The following is a 17,858-nucleotide window of genomic DNA, read 5'->3' as shown; positions in this document are numbered from 1 at the left end:
GGGAACAAGCAACACAAAGGAGGTGCGAGGAGAAGGGCGGGAGCAGCAACACAACAGACAGCAAGAGCAGGGCATGGGGACAAGCAACACAAAGAAGGTGTGGGGGACGAGAGAGGGAGCAGTAACACAACAGACAGCAAGAGCAGGGCGTGGGGACAAGCAACACAAAGGAGGTGCGTGGAGAAGGGCGGGAGCAGCAACACAACAGTCAGCAAGAGCAGGGCGTGGAGACAAGCAACACAAAGGAGGTGTGGGGGGCGAGAGGGAGCAGTAACACAACAGACAGCAAGAGCAGGGCGTGGAAAAAAGCAACACAAAGGAGGTGTGGGGGACAAGAGAGGGAGCAGTAACACAACAGACAGCAAGAGCAGGGCGTGGGGACAAGTAACACAAAGAAGGTGCGAGGAGAAGGGCGGGAGCAGCAACACAACAGACAGCAAGAGCAGGGCGTGGGGACAAGCAACACAAAGGAGGTGTGGGGGACAAGAGGGAGCAGTAACACAACAGACAGCAAGAGCAGGGCGTGGGAACAAGCAACACAAAGGAGGTGTGTGGGACGAGAGGGAGCAGTAACACAACAGACAGCAAGAGCAGGGCGTGGGAACAAGCAACACAAAGGAAGTGCGAGGAGAAGGGCGGGAGCAGCAACACAACAAACAGCTAGAGCAGGGCGTGGGGACAAGCAACACAAAGGAGGTGTGGGGGACGAGAGAGGGAGCAGTAACACAACAGACAGCAAGAGCAGGGCGTGGGGACAAGCAACACAAAGAAGGTGCGAGGAGAAGGGCGGGAGCAGTAACACAACAGACAGCAAGAGCAGGGCGTGGGGACAAGCAACACAAAGGAGGTGTGGGGGACGAGAGAGGGAGCAGTAACACAACAGACAGCAAGAGCAGGGCGTGGGGACAAGCAACACAAAGTAGGTGCGAGGAGAAGGGCGGGAGCAGCAACACAACAGACAGCAAGAGCAGGGCATGGGGACAAGCAACACAAAGGAGGTGTGGGGGACGAGAGAGGGAGCAGTAACACAACAGACAGCAAGAGCAGGGCGTGGGGACAAGCAACACAAAGGAGGTGTGAGGAGAAGGGCGGGAGCAGCAACACAACAGACAGCAAGAGCAGGGAGTGGGGACAAGCAACACAAAGGAGGTGTGGAGGGCGAGAGGGAGCAGTAACACAACAGACAGCAAGAGCAGGGCGTGGAAACAAGCAACACAAAGGAGTTGTGGGGGACGAGAGAGGGAGCAGTAACACAACAGACAGCAAGAGCAGGGTGTGGGGACAAGCAACACAAAGGAGGTGCGAGGAGAAGGGCGGGAGCAGCAACACAACAAACAGCTAGAGCAGGGCGTGTGGACAAGCAACACAAAGGAGGTGTGGGGGACGAGAGAGGGAGCAGTAACACAACAGACAGCAAGAGCAGGGCGTGGGGACAAGCAACACAAAGGAGGTGTGGGGGACGAGAGGGAGCAGTAACACAACAGACAGCAAGAGCAGGGCGTGGGGACAAGCAACACAAAGGAGGTGTGGGGGACGAGAGAGGGAGCAGTAACACAACAGACAGCAAGAGCAGGGCGTGGGGACAAGCAACACAAAGGAGGTGTGGGGGACGAGAGAGGGAGCAGTAACACAACAGACAGCAAGAGCAGGGCAAATGGACAAGCAACACAAAGGAGGGGCAGCGCAGGGAGAAAAACTGCAGACAAATGCACTCTTCAAGAGTGCATGTCAAAAAGTTTTTTTAAAAGTACCTATAGGAGAGCGTGCCCAACGGAAGGATACTGGCGGAATACAGGAAGGTGTACTAGCCACATGCTCCTTGGTAGGGACACATACTGGAAGCAGAAAGAAGCAGGTGGCACTATCCAATCAGAAGCAGGAAATGAGAGTAGCATGGAAACCCACCAATGGTAAGCAGTGGTAAGTAATGGGCAGGCTCTAAGTCCGATGTAAGCTTTTTTTTGTTAACAATAGATTTTGCCAATAGATGTGCGCTGTTCAGGTGAAACCTAAAAATGTGCTCATAAAGGTATGATAAATATAACAATCATAATAACATAACTGCACATAAAGGAGCTGCGAAGTTGGTTAAATCTAGTTATGATAAAACAGTGATTCATTTCCTGGTATGGCCGAACACTTTGTCAATTATTAGTCTTTGGCTTAATTCTAAAATGGCTGCTCAGTGAATGCAGAGTCATCATGAACTTAGTAATATTGAAAATGCAATTAACAAGGTCACAACTATTGCTGGATTCAGTGTACTTAAGGGAAATGGAATGACGTCAGTTATGAGTATAAAAACCCTGCTTTTTGGAAACAAGAGCAAATGTGAAAATCTGTATCTATTTGGAACTGTGGTCTGTGCTCCTCAGAATACGATCCAGCAACTCTCTGCTTCCAAACCATCTCTATCAAAAGATAAGCCTGAAAGAGTGATTGAACACAGTTACATAACCACAAAGAAAGAAAGAGGGTAAAAGATACTTACGCTTGTAATAGGCGAACTGCAGATAGTGGTACATAGTGGCTACAAACTTCTCCACAAAAAAGCCGCCCACATTCGGGGTCAGGTTGCTTTCACAGTCCACTTTACACCTCAGGACATCCACAAAAAGATCTGAAATTGACCCAAAAGAAAGTCATAAAAAAAGGAAATTTGAGAAAATTGCTTTATCAGTCCTGTCCCCGGATCCTATGGTTGGTGTCATGTGCTGTGTGAGAACCACTTTTGACACCTACTCTTTGTCTCATTGGGCTAACAGGTGCCAGCAAAGACATGAAAGTCATCTGCTACATAATAGTGGCCCAGTAAGGACTCTGCCAGAAGACGTCACCTAGTAGCTGTGGGCCTACATGGAATGCACTAACACAGCAGCCTATTTCCTGCTTTCCTATACGTCTCACCCAGTGAGCCCTCTCAGGCCACCTACTGGGTGGTTTGTAGCAATTAACAAAAAAACTAAATAAATGACTAGCAACACACGTCATGGTGGTAGAGTGCAACCACCCCAGTTCTACCCTATAAAAGTGGGACACTGCTGGGACCAGCTGACAAGGTCTCTCACTCTGACACCCACCAAAGACCCCCTGATGAGGGGTAAACCCTCCACGCAAAGGGAACACTGACGAATAATCTCCCATGGAAAGGCATTCAGTGGCACAGTCAAAGCCAACATCTCCCCGAAGAAAATAAAAACCAAATATGAAGGAACTCAAGCCATGCTCTTGTCCATGATCTGAATCTCTGAGCATGTGTCCCCTGCCTCCTGGAAAGCTCTGGTCACAAGCACTTTAAGTAAAGCATGTCATGCACAATGGCTCCCAGGTGCTGGTGCAGTCATATAGTGCCCTGCCATAAAGTACTCCTCAGCAGCAGGCCTTTTAGTAACTGTGTGTACAATGAGCAATATTTATGCTGAGGATTCGATGTCATTTGTTCATGTATCTAAATGTCCATATTGTTCTTTTTATAACTTAAAAATGACTGAGGTCAATTTGAATAATTTCAAAGTGAATTAACATTTTATTACCAAATGGAAAGCTAGATTTGTCACCAGTGGTCGGCTGAACGCAGGACTTTATAAATCCCCCAAAGAAATAAATATATCAAGAATGTGAACTCAATAACAATAAAGCTACATATTCATTGTTTCCTCTAAATAATATAATTCCTGATTAATTGTACTCTGGTCATCATACAATTCACTTTCATTGTAAAGAGTTTGATTGATGTGTTTGGCGTTGTCTCCTGATAACACAATATCTGCACGTTTATTAATCTTAAGTACATTTTATGACTGAAAATGTGTATTTATTTTTTCCCTATAAGCTTAGAACAGTCACATTTCTTCATATAACGAAAACACCAGCGTTAGCCAATCCCCACTATGGTCACTTCTGTTGGTGCCTTGTGGGAGGCGTGTCTGGATTGGTTATGGTCATGTGTCTGCATGTTTATAATTAAACAAAGGGTGCTAAAGGCAGCAGGCCTGACATTTGTTTTGAAAAGCATATGTTAAGTTCAATAAACATTTAGTGGATATGTATGACTCTATCTTAAAGCCCACGGATAGGTGTTTCGTTCCATGGGGTCTCACAGATCACCACAGGAGGCACGGATTTTGGGGTTGGTCATCCCCTCTGACAAACATGGCTATAGAAGATGTGTACTCTCAAAATCCTTGTGATGCCTTCTTACGAGATCTAGTATTTGACAATCTTTATGCATTTGTAACATGACCGGCTGCTTGATAGTTCCTTGTGGGAAGGTTTACACTGAGTATAAAAGGTCTGAAGTGTTTATGGTGACAAGTTAGCAATAACAGCTTCAGGCCTGATTCGTGTGCTGGGAAACCTTTTGCCAGATGCAATAGGTCTGGTCTATTTAATATGATTTATGACAAAGGCATTAGAACTGGCTTATTTATTGTGAAAAGCACTTGTTAAAGCCAATAGGACTTGAACAGTTGCTTGCTATCACACTAAGTTACAGGCCGTAGGTAGGTATTTTGTTTCAGGTATTCTCACAGATGAATGTAGTAGGTAAGGGTTTTGGTGTTGGCCACCCACTCTAACAAACACTGGGGGTTTTCACTGTGATAATGCACGTTAGATCCTATTGACAGGGGGTGCATATTGCTTTGCCAGCTGTTATTTTGTACATACTTGTAATGTTATAACTGTGTGCCTGATGGTTACCCGTTTATGTGCACTTTAGTAGGCCAGTGTTGGCTATAGTGTAATGCCAATGGATATAACTATAGGTATGTCAAATTCCTGAGGCGTGATCAGTTTATAATGAAAAGTTATGACAAAGCAAGTAGAACTGACTTGCGTATTGTGACGCTTTTCACAAAGGCAATAGGCTCTCAAGGGTGGATTAATATTACACTTGCTATGGCCTGTGGAACGATATGTGTTACACAAACTCTCTCACATGACCCTAGAAGGCAAGTGTTTTGATGTTGATGGCCCGCCCAAACAACCCTTCAGGATAGAAGATTTGCTCTATGATCAGCCCAAAGGGTATTAATAGGAGGGACTTTATATTTTTTGACACCTGTAATTTGGTAAATCTGCGTAATGTTATTGTGGTATACCTGACGGCTGCCTTGTGGGAATGCTTATGCCCAACACAGCAGGTCTGAGTTGGTTATGGTGACTAGCCAATGATAGAAGCTAATAGGCCTGACTGTCTATAATGAAACGTTATGACAAAGGCAGCAGGCCTGACATATTCCCTGTGAGAAGGAATGTTAAAGTTGATAGGCGTTTACGGGTGGATTGTTACTGCTCTGTATTAATTCCTACAGGAAGGTGTTTTGTTACGAGGGATCTTGCAGATTACCATACTAGGCACAGATGTTGGCGTTCGTTATTGTTGTGACTTAAGTGTTGTCATACCTTTTCCATAGCTCAACTGCCCTACTGCTCATCCAGAGTGGGGGGGGGGGGGTAATCTACTAAACTTCTTATCTTCCATATACTTATTTACTTACCTGAAACTTACCATCTTGACTTGTAACTAATTAATAATAAACCATCTTGTACAATCTGCTCTACAGCTACCATGGACGTTTTATACATTATTGCAATGGTGACAAGGATTCATCTTTCTTTGTGTTTGAGTATTGCTCACTTATATTTACAGGAGCTGTAGAATGTGTATTTTCTTTCACTTAGCTTAATGTCCTTTCTTTTGTCATCTGAAGGAAGCAGATATGTTATATCCTGTGTTCTTCTACTTCCTTGTTGCTCAGCCTGTGTGAGTGTAATAGAATGTTCATGAGTGCACGGTTTGTATGAGTGGTCGGTTGGAATGAGGGGAGCCGAGCAGCAGGATGCTTGCAGTTCCCGGTGGGGCTGCACCATCTTACCTGAAACTGAATAAACATACAAAACCTAAGCTACTTGCTACTGGACTGATTACATACAAGGGCCTAACTTTGTTTACAGAAATTATCCCCTCTGAAAAAAAGTGGGTATATAAGATCTGTACTGTCAAAATCCTTGTAACGCCCCTGCTTCCCAATCACCTCATGGTGACTGTGAAGCGGCACTATTTAAAATAAAGAGCTATGAGTTTTCTTACCTTCTCTGGTCTTTTGGTTTATCGCCTTCCAGGCTCGCGTGCCAGCTTCATATCGACTTGGGGTCGTTTTTTAGAACATTGTTCAGTAAGTTTGAGTTTGACTCTTGCTACCATGCCTTGAGCCTCCTGAGAAGGGATTTCCTTCTTCTCCCCGTGACTGTCCGAAAAACTCTCCTTCAGGCACTGGTAATCTGTCGATTAGACTATTGTAATGCCCTCCTGATTTCAGCCAATGAGTCTTCTCTTAACAGACTTCAAGTGGTCCAAAACACTGCAGCCCGTTTAGTCTCCAACTCTCCTGCTAGGACCGCCTCTTTGCCACTTCTCCAAGGTCTGCACTGGCTACCCATTTGCAAGCGAATTCAATACAAGATCTGCTGCATAGTGCATAAGGCAATCCATGGTAATGGCCCTAGCTATCTAGCAGATAAACCCATTGGCTATCTACCTTCCAGAACTCTACGTTCTAGTTCTAAATCACTCTTCTTGGTGCCTCGTATTAAGAAATCCCGCATCGGAGGGAAATCTTTTTACCATCTTGCCCCCTCCCTGTGGAATTCACTTCCCAGCCACCTCTGGAATTGTGCTGACTATCTTTGATTCCGTAAGCTCTTGAAAACTACGCTCTTTTGATTTCATTCCCTGCCACTTCTAGCACTCCCGCAGCGCAGAGATACCCTTTAGTGGGTGATTCGGGCACTTTACAAGACTCTAAATAAATGAATAAGAGAGGTGCGTTCCCCATTATTCAGGTTAGCACGTTTATGTTGTTCTCGTGCACCTAGGTAGGTGATATTAAAGGCACCGGTAGGTTTTAACGACCTGTTGATTTATCTGTTACAGATTGATATAGGAGAGTTCATCGGTAAGTTTGTAATTCGGGACATTGTTTACTTGGAGCACTAGTATTGTTGTTTTTTGCTGTTTTTTTATTCACGTGTGAATGTATTGGCATCACCAATGTGGATATAGGGTTCTGTGGGTTTTGAAAGTGGAGGTTTCACTTTATAAGAGCAACATCTATCACTATATAATGGCAACATCATTCATAGTTCACACTAGATCACAAGGACTGTTTCTAACAGAGCACACAAATTGCGCATGTGCGACAACAATGACAGACACAGTAGGATACGGACACACCCATATTATTACTTATAATAAGATGTCTTTAGACCGTGTTTACTGTACTAGGCAGTAGAAATTGATTGAAATGAGACTGACACTCGCTGCACATAGTTTTCATGTTATTTTTTCTCTTATTTGTAGATTTTATCCCCTGAAGAAGGGCCGTCTGGCCCGAAATGCATTGGGCTTGGATGTTGAACAGAGAAACTTGATAGATTTCCCAGAAGAAATTTATTTTCTGTGTTAAAAAATAAATAAATCATGTTGACGTTTTTCTTTTTGTTAGAATTCTTGCTTTTTGTAAAAATTCTTGCTTTGAAAGTGCTTCATTATATGCTAATGAAGACCTGTTTATAATACGTGCATTCAAGTTGCATGAAGTGGTGTTCTATGTTGAATTGGTAGCACTGGCCCATGGCAACAGTGCACAGTGGTCATGTTTAAGCACTTGAGGTGTGTGTGTGTCTCCTGAATAATCCCCACATGGGGTTTTAGTTTCCGCTGAGCTGGATTTGAGCCCACACGTGAAAGCTCAGACTTATACTCATTCAACCAGTGATCCGGATTACATCAGTGTTGCGGTTGTGCTGACGGTGGTGGTGGGGCGCCAGACCAGACTACAAGCCCCAGACTTCCCTGCAGCAGGAAGCCGCCTAACCTGTTTCGTTGCAGCAGAAGGCACCCTCAAACTCTGGCTGGACGCCTGCTGCATAGGACGCAACCAGGCGCGTACCCGGTCAAAGAGCGGGCCCTTCTGTGGCCGGACGAGGCTGGGCCACCTCCCTTTTATCTTTCATCTATTGTACCTTCCCGGATACACATACTCTGCAGTGTGAGTGATTCTATTCTTTTGGCAGGGTGTTCTCCCTGTAGTCATCCATCAAATTCTGTGATTCACACCATAGGGAAAAGGAACCACCAAGGGAGGTCCCAGTCGCCCTTGCTGTCCCCAAACCCCACCTCTATTGACAGAATGTTGCAAAGAGCCATAGGTGTAGAGGCCATGGAGATAGAATTAACTGAGACGACTGTCCCAGTCCTTGGATCCACAAGGTGCTTCGACAGGCCCGCAGCATGTTCTACTAAGAAGCCCTAAACAGTCCGTTTGTGGGAGTCAGATGGCACGGAATAACCAAGAAGGACAAGAAGGCCTGAGAAGGAACTCAATTACTGGCTGTCCCCAATCCGAAGAAAGGCCTGCTAAACCTACTGCTAAACCCACTGCGGCTGCCAAAAAGGGACCTCTGTGCGTCACACTCTAAAGTCCACTTAAAGCTCTGATGAACAGAGCGGCGATATTCAATGCTCTTCTGGCGATACGATTCCAGCAAATGTACATAACGACACTGGAGATGTTGCTCAAACTTAATGGGGAGCCAGTCTCATAAGGGATATTTTAGGAAAGGTTAAAATTATCATCGAAGAAGAACTGAGCTCACTCACTTTCCTCTGTGATAAACTGAGTAACTGGTGTGGGAAAACCAATAATAAGGCGTATGTGGGGTCAAATGGTAGAGCGGATGCACAATGCCAGTCTGACTTTCCTGTGCCAGATAAACTCGGACGGGCTAATCTAGCCAATGGCAGCATCACTGTCCAGGCTCATGGTAGACTGAACACTGTTTGGGTATCATCAGCGTCATTGTGAAAAGCACCAATCCGGTCCAGGAGCAGCTGTTGGAGAGGTTGGGCATCAATGCTGTAGTTGACAAAAAGGTGGGGAACGAAAAGTCACCCACTCTAATCCTTGACCGCTTGCCGAACCCAAAGCAGCGGTGCTGCCCGATACCCCTCCATTCTGCCTAACCCTGGACAATATACAACAGAGAGCAAGGGTCTCAAAGGCAGTAGACAAGTCAAGCAACATTAACATTGTCCAAATCCTCTAATGTCTTCAACTGAAGCTCTAATAAGGCTGTGTTTGCCCCTCTGTGGGAGCAAGTGCTGGACTGGCAGTCACTTGTGATGTCAGTTTCAGACTTCACCTCTCCTCAGAGGGGCGGATCCCTTCACCTTTGTCGAGGTGGCACCTCTTGTCTCTTCACCTTTGTCGAGGTGGCACCTCTTGTCTCTTCACCTTTGTCGAGGTGGCACCTCTTGTCTCTTCACCTTTGTCAAGGTGGCACCTCTTGTGCAGATGTTTCATTCTGGTGGTAAAGCACCTGAGGGTTCTCACCCCTTACATAATAAAAGTCATTGCAATTGTAGAGATGGGATCTCACCACCAGGAACAGGTACATCTGGCATGTCGGAACCGCATACAATGTGAAGGAATGTCGCCATCCTATCTGAGCCACATATGTTATCTGCCATCAGGGATAGGAAGGAGTAGCCACCGATCCAAGGCCGGAAGTGAAAAATATCAAATGTACTGAAATATAGTCAGGGATATGTAGGGTCTGATGACTCCATGGACTCATGCCTACCTCCGGGGGCCTGTGTTCGACCTCATGGTCACAGGTTCAAATCCCGGCGAGTCCACTCAGCCTTTCATCTATCTGAGGTTGATAAAATGAGTACTGTTGGGTAACAAGAAGCATCTGTTATTCAGCACCAAGATACCTACGGGTGAACGCGCCCTTTACAAATACACACTTTATTAGTAAAATTACTTTTTTTTTTTACAACATATTCGGTTTGCTTTATCAGTTCATGCAACATCACTGGTGCCATGTGGCCATGCCTTGTGTGCCATATTCAAACATTCCATGCTTTCTTAGCAAATAGCAGATTGCATACTGGAAGGGAATTATAACGAGCAATGTGCTGTTGGCTAAAAGGTCCTGGCCGGTGGACAATGTTACACAGGACATGGGCCACTTTGCTTCTATAAGGAAGGTGAATGTGTTTCATTTGTGGTGATGCTTTTTTTATGGGGGGGCTTTAGAGGTGTGGTATATTGTTTTTTCTTTGAAACTATACAGGCTTTACTGGACATCATGACATCACATAGTCTTGGGGCAGAGTTACAAGCCCCTTGCGTCACTTTTGCACCGTTGTTGCGTCACTTTTGTGATGCAGCGGCAGCGTAAAAGTTGCAGCCCATTTACAATGTGATGCATCAATAGAAAATATATAATCAGTGCGTAAGGATTTAGACATAAAGTTGTGCTGAAGAGACAATGCATATGAACCACATTTGGAGGATGGAGGGGCCTTGCACAGGCACGCACCGGCAATGGCTGGGTAGAAGTCCTTCCTCTCCTGCACCTCGTAGGAGCCCTCGCAGCACGCTAAGCAGTCCTCGTAGGCCTTGTAATATTCGGACAGAGCCTGCTCCATGCCGGAGGTGCTGCTGCTGAAGTCACCGCTGTTGTAGGACTTCACCGCTTTCACGAAGAGCGCCTAAAAGTAGGTTCAAAGGTTATTCATGTGCGCATCTGCAGCTTTCACAACAGTGATGGCGTAAAGTTCCAACGCAAGTAAATAAGCCAATAATCAGTTGGGTCAAAGGGCACGTGTTGGGCAGTTTAATATGAATAACAGAAGGCGCCGCTTGTGTGAATTAAAAAAAAATCCAGATCCTTTTGCTGATTTTCGTATCATCTGCAACAGGGATTCCAGGATGCTTGGTTGAATTTTGGCCCCACTGTGACCTAATTCAATAGAAAGCCCTCTTACCTGGCGTGTTTATTTAGAACAGGAGCTTATTCAAATACATACACCACCTAGTGCCACTTCCGGCCCTTACCTCACCCAGCCTTCTGACCCCAAAATACAGGTTATTTTCTCAAGAGAATTAGTCAAAAACAGCTCTCCACCCATTCCTTATTCTATACTCCTTGGGCCAGATGGACGACTTTGATGATGATGATGCCAAGAGCACAGGCAGGGCTTCTACGTTTGTTGGACTCACTCCTTTCATTGTTCGGCGCGGCTCTTTGTCCCCATCTATACTTCTAGATGCAAAAACCGACCTGAGAATGAGCAACCGCCCTCATTAAAATGGGTCTGGAGACAGTTGATATTTCTGCCAAGCTCCTAGTTGTACGCTGACCCAGTTAACTGCAGTTCTGAATGTACATAAACTTCACCCAAATACACCTGCTCCAGCAAAATGACTATTGCAACTGTTCAACAAGCATTGGCATAGCCAATAGGTCTCGCCTTTGGGACCTTATAAGTGTTCAGCCATGCAACAGTTGATGTTGTTGCACCAAGGATATTGTACTGCATAACTAAATACTTATAAGGTCCCAAAGGCGAGACCTATTGGCTATGCCAATGCTTGTTTATTTTTGGGGACTTTACCTGCAAAAAAACATATATATGTTTTAATATAAATTGCACCACATGCCACGGTTAAACCTCTTGGCTTTACCGATGCCCATTTTTATTGTGGCACTTAAAGAAGACAATAGCAATAGGACGTGGCAGGATCAGACTGAATGTTTGGTCATTCAACTCACTGCAGTGCATTCCATGGAATGCGGAACTTCGTCATATTGCATCGCAGACCTGCACACGCACAAAAAGGATTACAAATCAGCCAGATCCTCGCATTATTGGACATTCTGGTAGCAACCCAAGACGATGCATGTGAACAAACGTCGTGGTATCCTCACACGTTTGCTACATCGGCTTTATGCAACCAAAAGTAGAGTTCAAGCCCTTGCACATGTATGCCTCCGTAAACTAGTGCAGAATTCACTAACGGCACACCACTTTTATTACCTGCAGAATATCGATCCGCTCAGACACGGAGGTGCGTGTTAACACTAGGACATGTGCATGTGCTCAATAAGAACCAGAGAATGCAATAACTTCAATATGTGAAGAGAACAGACATCTTACCGTGGTAGGGGACTGCCAATCCCAACTCGACAGGAGAAAAATCAGAAGGGCGTAATGTATGTAGCTTTTTAAAAATTTGACTACAAGGAACAACAGTACCCTTAGAATTTAGGTTTTTCAAGCTAAGTTAAAAATACACGCACACCCCATCCCCCGCACATCCCTCGCATTCGAGTACAAGGATGACTAAGGAAGCACGTGCAACGCGTTTTAGGTGGAGGAACACAGGAGACAATTATGCATCTGCACCAGACTAAAATTAGAATTCTTTCATCTGCACTACTTACGAATTAAGAGGTCGAAGTTCCTTACACTTATAAATAAGATTTTGTAGTGTAACATATATATTTGTCCTCTGCTGAACCTTAAGATTTTTTCTCCAATCCAAATTATTGTGAAAATAAAGGCATAGTAGGCTAACGCGAGATAAGAGGGCAATAAATCGGCAGAGTGGACAGACGTGTCGCTGGCGCCTTCTACGTATTGAAGCTCACGGCAGGGAACGGGGGCGCGGCTTTAAGTCTCAGTCCAAGTACAGCGTTTACCTTGCGGGAGCGAGCAGAGGCGCCATCTGTTTCCAAAGCGCGTGTGCAATAATTGCAAACAGATGGCGCCGCTGCTCGCTCCTGCAAGGTGTATGCCGTACATGCACAAGCGCTCATTGGAAACAGTGCAGTACATGCACGAGTTTTCCAAAAAGTGCAGACCGATTCCAAGAGGTCACTCCTAAGCAGCACTTGCGCGCTGATTAGGCGAGACCTAAAAACACATCACGGTGGGCAAACTATCCACATGCCACTAGCCAAGTAGCCTCATGTTCCAAGGATCAAGAATCAACGTCTGGCAGTCTAAATATATGCAGGTCACTTTGTCCTCCAAATCCAGACAGCCAGCTCTCTGCAGTACATAAAGGAAAAGACAAATAAACTGCACGGAGAGTCCTAAAGCATTAACCGCCCTAAAGCTAGGGAAATAGAATGGGTCCGACTGCGAAAAAGAAGATGATCCTCCTTAATAGAGAACCAATCAAACAAATCAGCAACTTTGTATAACTGACTTTCACTCTCCTGTGTGTTGGAAACAGCATGTTCCTCAGAGGAAGCGTGAGCACGTCAGTTGGCTGTGTACAAAACAGTACGCAGCCAACGTCTCAAAAATGGTAAGCACCTTGCTGTACGTAGTGGACATCTGGGGGCTGCAAAAATATTGAAAGGATGTCTGAATAAAATAGAGAATTTGTTAGAAGAGTTCTATGAATTATTCAAGCAACCTCAAGCAGTATTATCGAAGCAGACTGCCGCATCCAATTTAGAGGTAGTCGGGCCAGCTTTAGGGCAGTGCGACTGGTACGGCTGCACTTGGCGCTGACATTGGGAGAGTGTGCTGACCTTGTGCGTCCAGTTTTCAGGCAGCTTTAAATATGCCAAGATAACTCTTGTGAATAATGCTCCTGCTAGAGAAAGAGATCAGAGTTTTGTCTAGGGGCAGTTTTGACTCGCCATAAAGTAGCGCAGATGGTTAATACGCCTGCTGCAAAGAGCAGATCACAGATCTGTATTTCAGGTGGACAGCTGAATGGATTACTGCTTTTGTCACAGAGATCCATTTGTTACCGCAGTTCATGAGATACAACCCTAATATACAACAGTGACTATTACAAACTGCCTTCAAGGAGCGGCAAGCAAACTGCGAAAATAAGTGAGGACATTCTGCTTCTCCTCAGTCATTCATTATCTATTTCTAATGTTGCTGAAAAGTGATTGTTTGGATAGATATACATTCTTATTAATGAAGTCAGCCTTTACCAGTGCTTTAAAACAAATGAAATGTATGTGAGAGAGGGGCTATGGAGAGATGATGGGCTTTTTTGCCTGGTGGTCGTGAGGGAATCAAAAGAGGTGGGGGGGGTGCAAAAATGATTATCGCACTGGGTGCCAACAGCTCTAGAGCCGGCCCTTGAGGGAGTGAATGAAAAAAGAGGATAGTAGCTATGCAGTCAAGCGCCATTGAGCAGCAAACAGGCATATGAAGGACACATTTTGCAAAGAATTAATGTGAAAAGCCCAAACAATCAGACATTAAAAGAGACACGCACAATATAGCCTTCTTTCAAAAGAAAAACAACCACAACCGCCAGAAAGCACCATCAATCCTGAAAATCAAAATAAACAGTGAAGAAATCAACCTGGGATGAAACAAATCGAGAAGTAAAAGCACATTCTACGCCAAGAAGTCTTGACCCGGACGAGCCAGAGAGAGCCATTCACTTGCACTCTTAAAAGCCCAAAGGAAAGACAAGTCTTCATCCTGGCCAGAGCCAAATGGCTGGATGGCAACAAACCAAGAGGCTGGGATTCCAGCCTTGAAAAAATGGCAATGCAATGAAAGATCTATAGACGACTAGTAGCATACTCCATACTTGTGCAGATAGCATCCTCACGTCTTGAGAGGTCTGCTCCTGGATACGGGAGGAGAGACATACGTAACTACAGGGAAACATGGCAATGCAATGGAAGATCTACAGACGACTAGTCGCATACTCCATACTTGTGCAGATAGCATCCTCAGGTCTTGAGAGGTCTGCTCCTGGATACGGGAGGAGAGACATACGTAACTACAGGGAAACATGGCAATGCAATGGAAGATCTACAGACGATTAGTCCCATACTCCAAACTTGTGCAGATAGCATCCTCACGCCTTGAGAGGCCTGCTCCTAGATACGGGAGAAGAGACAAACGTAACTACAGGGAAACAGGCTGGGATTCCAGCCTTGAAAAGATGGCAATGCAATGAAAGATCTACAGACGACTAGTCCCATACTCGATACTTGTGCAGATAGCATCCTCACGCCTTGAGAGGCCTGCTCCTAGATCCGGGAGAAGAGACATACATAACTACAGGGAAACATGGTCCCTGAAGTAAGAGTGGTCATCTTCTTGAGATGTGCTTCTTGAAAAGGAAGATGCTAGCTCACACACCAAACGTACACTGAAAATTGTGGGAAAACCTACCAGAGGCCCACACTACATATTAATACGTGTTGTGTAGGAGTATTGACAAATCTCCATACATACATCAGCACTTCTATACATCATTTATGCTGCTTTTATCAACCTTTCTTTTGTGATTGCTGATTGTATCTCAATATTATTTTTCAAGAGTGGTTCTACTTTACGTCTATTCTAATAAGTCTAATGTTCTCCAATAATCATCTAAAAATTATTTCCCTCTCTTGTTTTGCCTGCAAAGATGAGTGGACCAAAGGGTAACAAACAAAACAAAACCGTTGTTTAGATAAGGATTCGGAGAACAGGTGGCGTCACACATTGCCCAGGAAAACAAGGCTTGTCTTGATGGTCCAAACAAAGTTACTGATACTTTGAGGGGGAGAGGATATGAAATGTATCAATTCAACGCCCGATGCGCTGGGGCTGTTTGACTGTAGTGCAAAAAGGTAACAATCTGGGCCTAATCGTGGACCTTGATATGACATTTGTTCTGGAAGCAAATGTGCTGGTCAGAGGCATTGCATAATGAATGACCAGGAACAAATAGATAAGGAGTCATGCATAATTTACATTGCTCAACAAGTAACAGTGGCCAGAACCAAACACTCAGTGAATAGAGTGTGAACATAAAGACAGTACCATGTGCATTGCAGGATACATTTATAGATTTCTGGCTCCACACACCCAGTATTCAAGATCAAGGGACCTGGTGACCTAAAGAAGCTGCTCCTTCAAACTGTTTTGATCAAAGCATTCTGACCAAGCAACAGTACCTCAGTCTGACCCATGAAATCCAAGCTGCATGGGGGCATATCAGCACCGGGTTCTGGGACACACCCAATCCAATGCTGGAAGCAAAGTTACAACATCCCCCTACATAAAACCACTAGAAACAAAGAGCTTGATAAAATAATCTTTAAGAATTAACTTCTAATTACAACGCTGACCTGTTGTAGACAGACTCAAATGAGTCCACATCCACTAAACCCCTTGGATTCTAAAATCGATAGGTCTCGCTTTCACGCGAGTCTGAGCTATTGACATTGCAAATAACAATGCCTTTTATTTTTGTTTTCGTTTTAAAAACATAAATAGAAGGCATTGTCATTTACAATGCCAATAGCTTAAACTCCGTAACGTAACGTAAATGCGAGACCTATTGCATTGCAAATGCTTGAGAGGGAGGGGGAGAGAGAGAGAAAAAGAGAAAGAGGAAGGGAGTGAGAGAGAAAGAGGGAAAGTGTGAGAGAGAGAAAGGGAGAGAGGGAAATAGTGAAGCAGAGAGAGAGAAAGAAGGGACAGGAAAGAAAGAAAGAACGAACAAGAAGGAAGAAAGAAAGAAAGAAAGAAAGAAAGAAAGAAAGAAAGAAAGAAAGAAAGAAAGAAAGAAAGAAAGAAAGAAAGAAAGAAGATGAGACCAAAGAAGGAAAGATAAGAGAGGGAAGAAACTAAAAACTGGAAAAAAAGAAAGAAAGAAAGATGGAACAGGGAAGAAAGAAAGAAGGAAAGAAAGAAAACAAGAGAGTGGCATGAAGAAAACACAAGAGGGGGATTTCTAAGCTAGAGCGAGAGAAAGAGTGTGAGAGAATCAAGTCAAGAGAATAAAAAAAAAGCTCCAAGTAGATGGCGGAACTGAAGGTGTGAGAAAGAAAAGGAGAGCGCGTGATGGCAACAGAGGAAAACAGTGAGAAGTACAAAAGAGAATAAGAACTAGAGTGTAAGGGAGTGTTTGAAAGACCATGAGGCGGTGCAGAAGAGTGAGCGCACATAAGTACTAGACATTCCGATAGTCAGAGACAGGGTATAAGAGAAAGAACATCAGTGTGAGGGGAGGGGGTTGAAGGCAAGAGGGAGAGAATATTAGCAGCGAACATGTGAAGAAGGGTAAAAGAGAAAAGGTAGTAGTGGATACAGTGCATAACTTATGCATCAGGGAGAGAGCAGGACTGCCCCCTCTTCCCCCCCGCCGTCCATCCACATGTAACATCACATGTTAAATGGGTTTCAGGCCTTTGAGGCGTCTACCTAAACCACCTACCTCCAGTATGACCTCGGGAAGTACTTCCTGTCTCACCTTCACTATCTAGCTTTCACCGGCTATGTCTCTTATTTAGCATAAGAGACATAGCCGGTGAAAGCTAGATAGTGAAGGTGTGAGAGTATGCGAGGGAGTGAGATAACTTATCATACTGAAAAATGAAAGGTGTCCTGAAAAGACTGAGATATAGTATTTGTGAGAATATGGACAAGAGAGAGTGAGCATGCGAGGTAAAACAAGAAGAGGGGGGCCCAAGAGAAAAGAAGATAAGAATGAAGGAGTGTGCAAAAGAACATGAGTGAGTGAGAGTGCAGAAAACAAATGGGGAAAGCATAAGGAAAGAAAATAAGAAAGGAAGAAGGTTGGGTATCGAAAGGGGTTCGGAGCAAGAGCAGGTGAGAGCGCGAGACTAGGGAGAGGCAAGAGCGGAGAGAGAACTAGGATAGGGAGTGAACTAAGATGGGGAAGAAGGGAGTGGCGAAAGAGGGACGAAGAGCGCGAGAGGGCAATCGAGAGGAGATTAACAGAGAGGGAAGGAAAGAAAGGGAGAGGGGTTCTAAAGAGCAGGGAGAAATATACTCTACTCCCTCTTGGCACCTCTCCCCCTTCCCTCTCAATGCGACCTCCTCCTCTCACCACTCACTGGACGGTCCCCGCGGGAAGGGCTGTGCAATTCTCTTCCAAAGCCACTTCGTCCTTTCTCCAGACACTCACGGGTCACTGGAGATGGCTCGGTTGCTACCATGTGCAGAGCAGAGAGGAGGGGGCTGGTGCCTGGAGCGCTCACTCCCAGGA

General features: G+C 45.0%; 1 protein-coding gene across 1 annotated transcript in view; it reads right to left on the bottom strand.

Moving 5' to 3' along the window:
* Positions 1–17,858, bottom strand: part of LOC146869676 (endoplasmic reticulum protein SC65-like) — a 123,159-nt gene that overhangs the window by 10,304 nt on the left and 94,997 nt on the right. Inside the window, exons 3-4 of the mRNA XM_085609966.1 lie at positions 10,396–10,567; positions 2,492–2,620 (exon numbers count right to left, since the gene is read on the bottom strand). Of these exons, the coding sequence (XP_085466092.1) occupies positions 2,492–2,620; positions 10,396–10,567 (301 nt within the window). The remainder of the gene's footprint in view (positions 1–2,491; positions 2,621–10,395; positions 10,568–17,858) is intronic.

This window comes from Triturus cristatus, chromosome 1_1 (genome assembly GCF_964204655.1).
Source record: "Triturus cristatus chromosome 1_1, aTriCri1.1, whole genome shotgun sequence".
NCBI classification, from domain to species: domain Eukaryota; kingdom Metazoa; phylum Chordata; class Amphibia; order Caudata; family Salamandridae; genus Triturus; species Triturus cristatus.
Note: the sequence above shows the minus strand (reverse complement) of the source record. Positions and strands in the feature narration are given on the sequence as shown.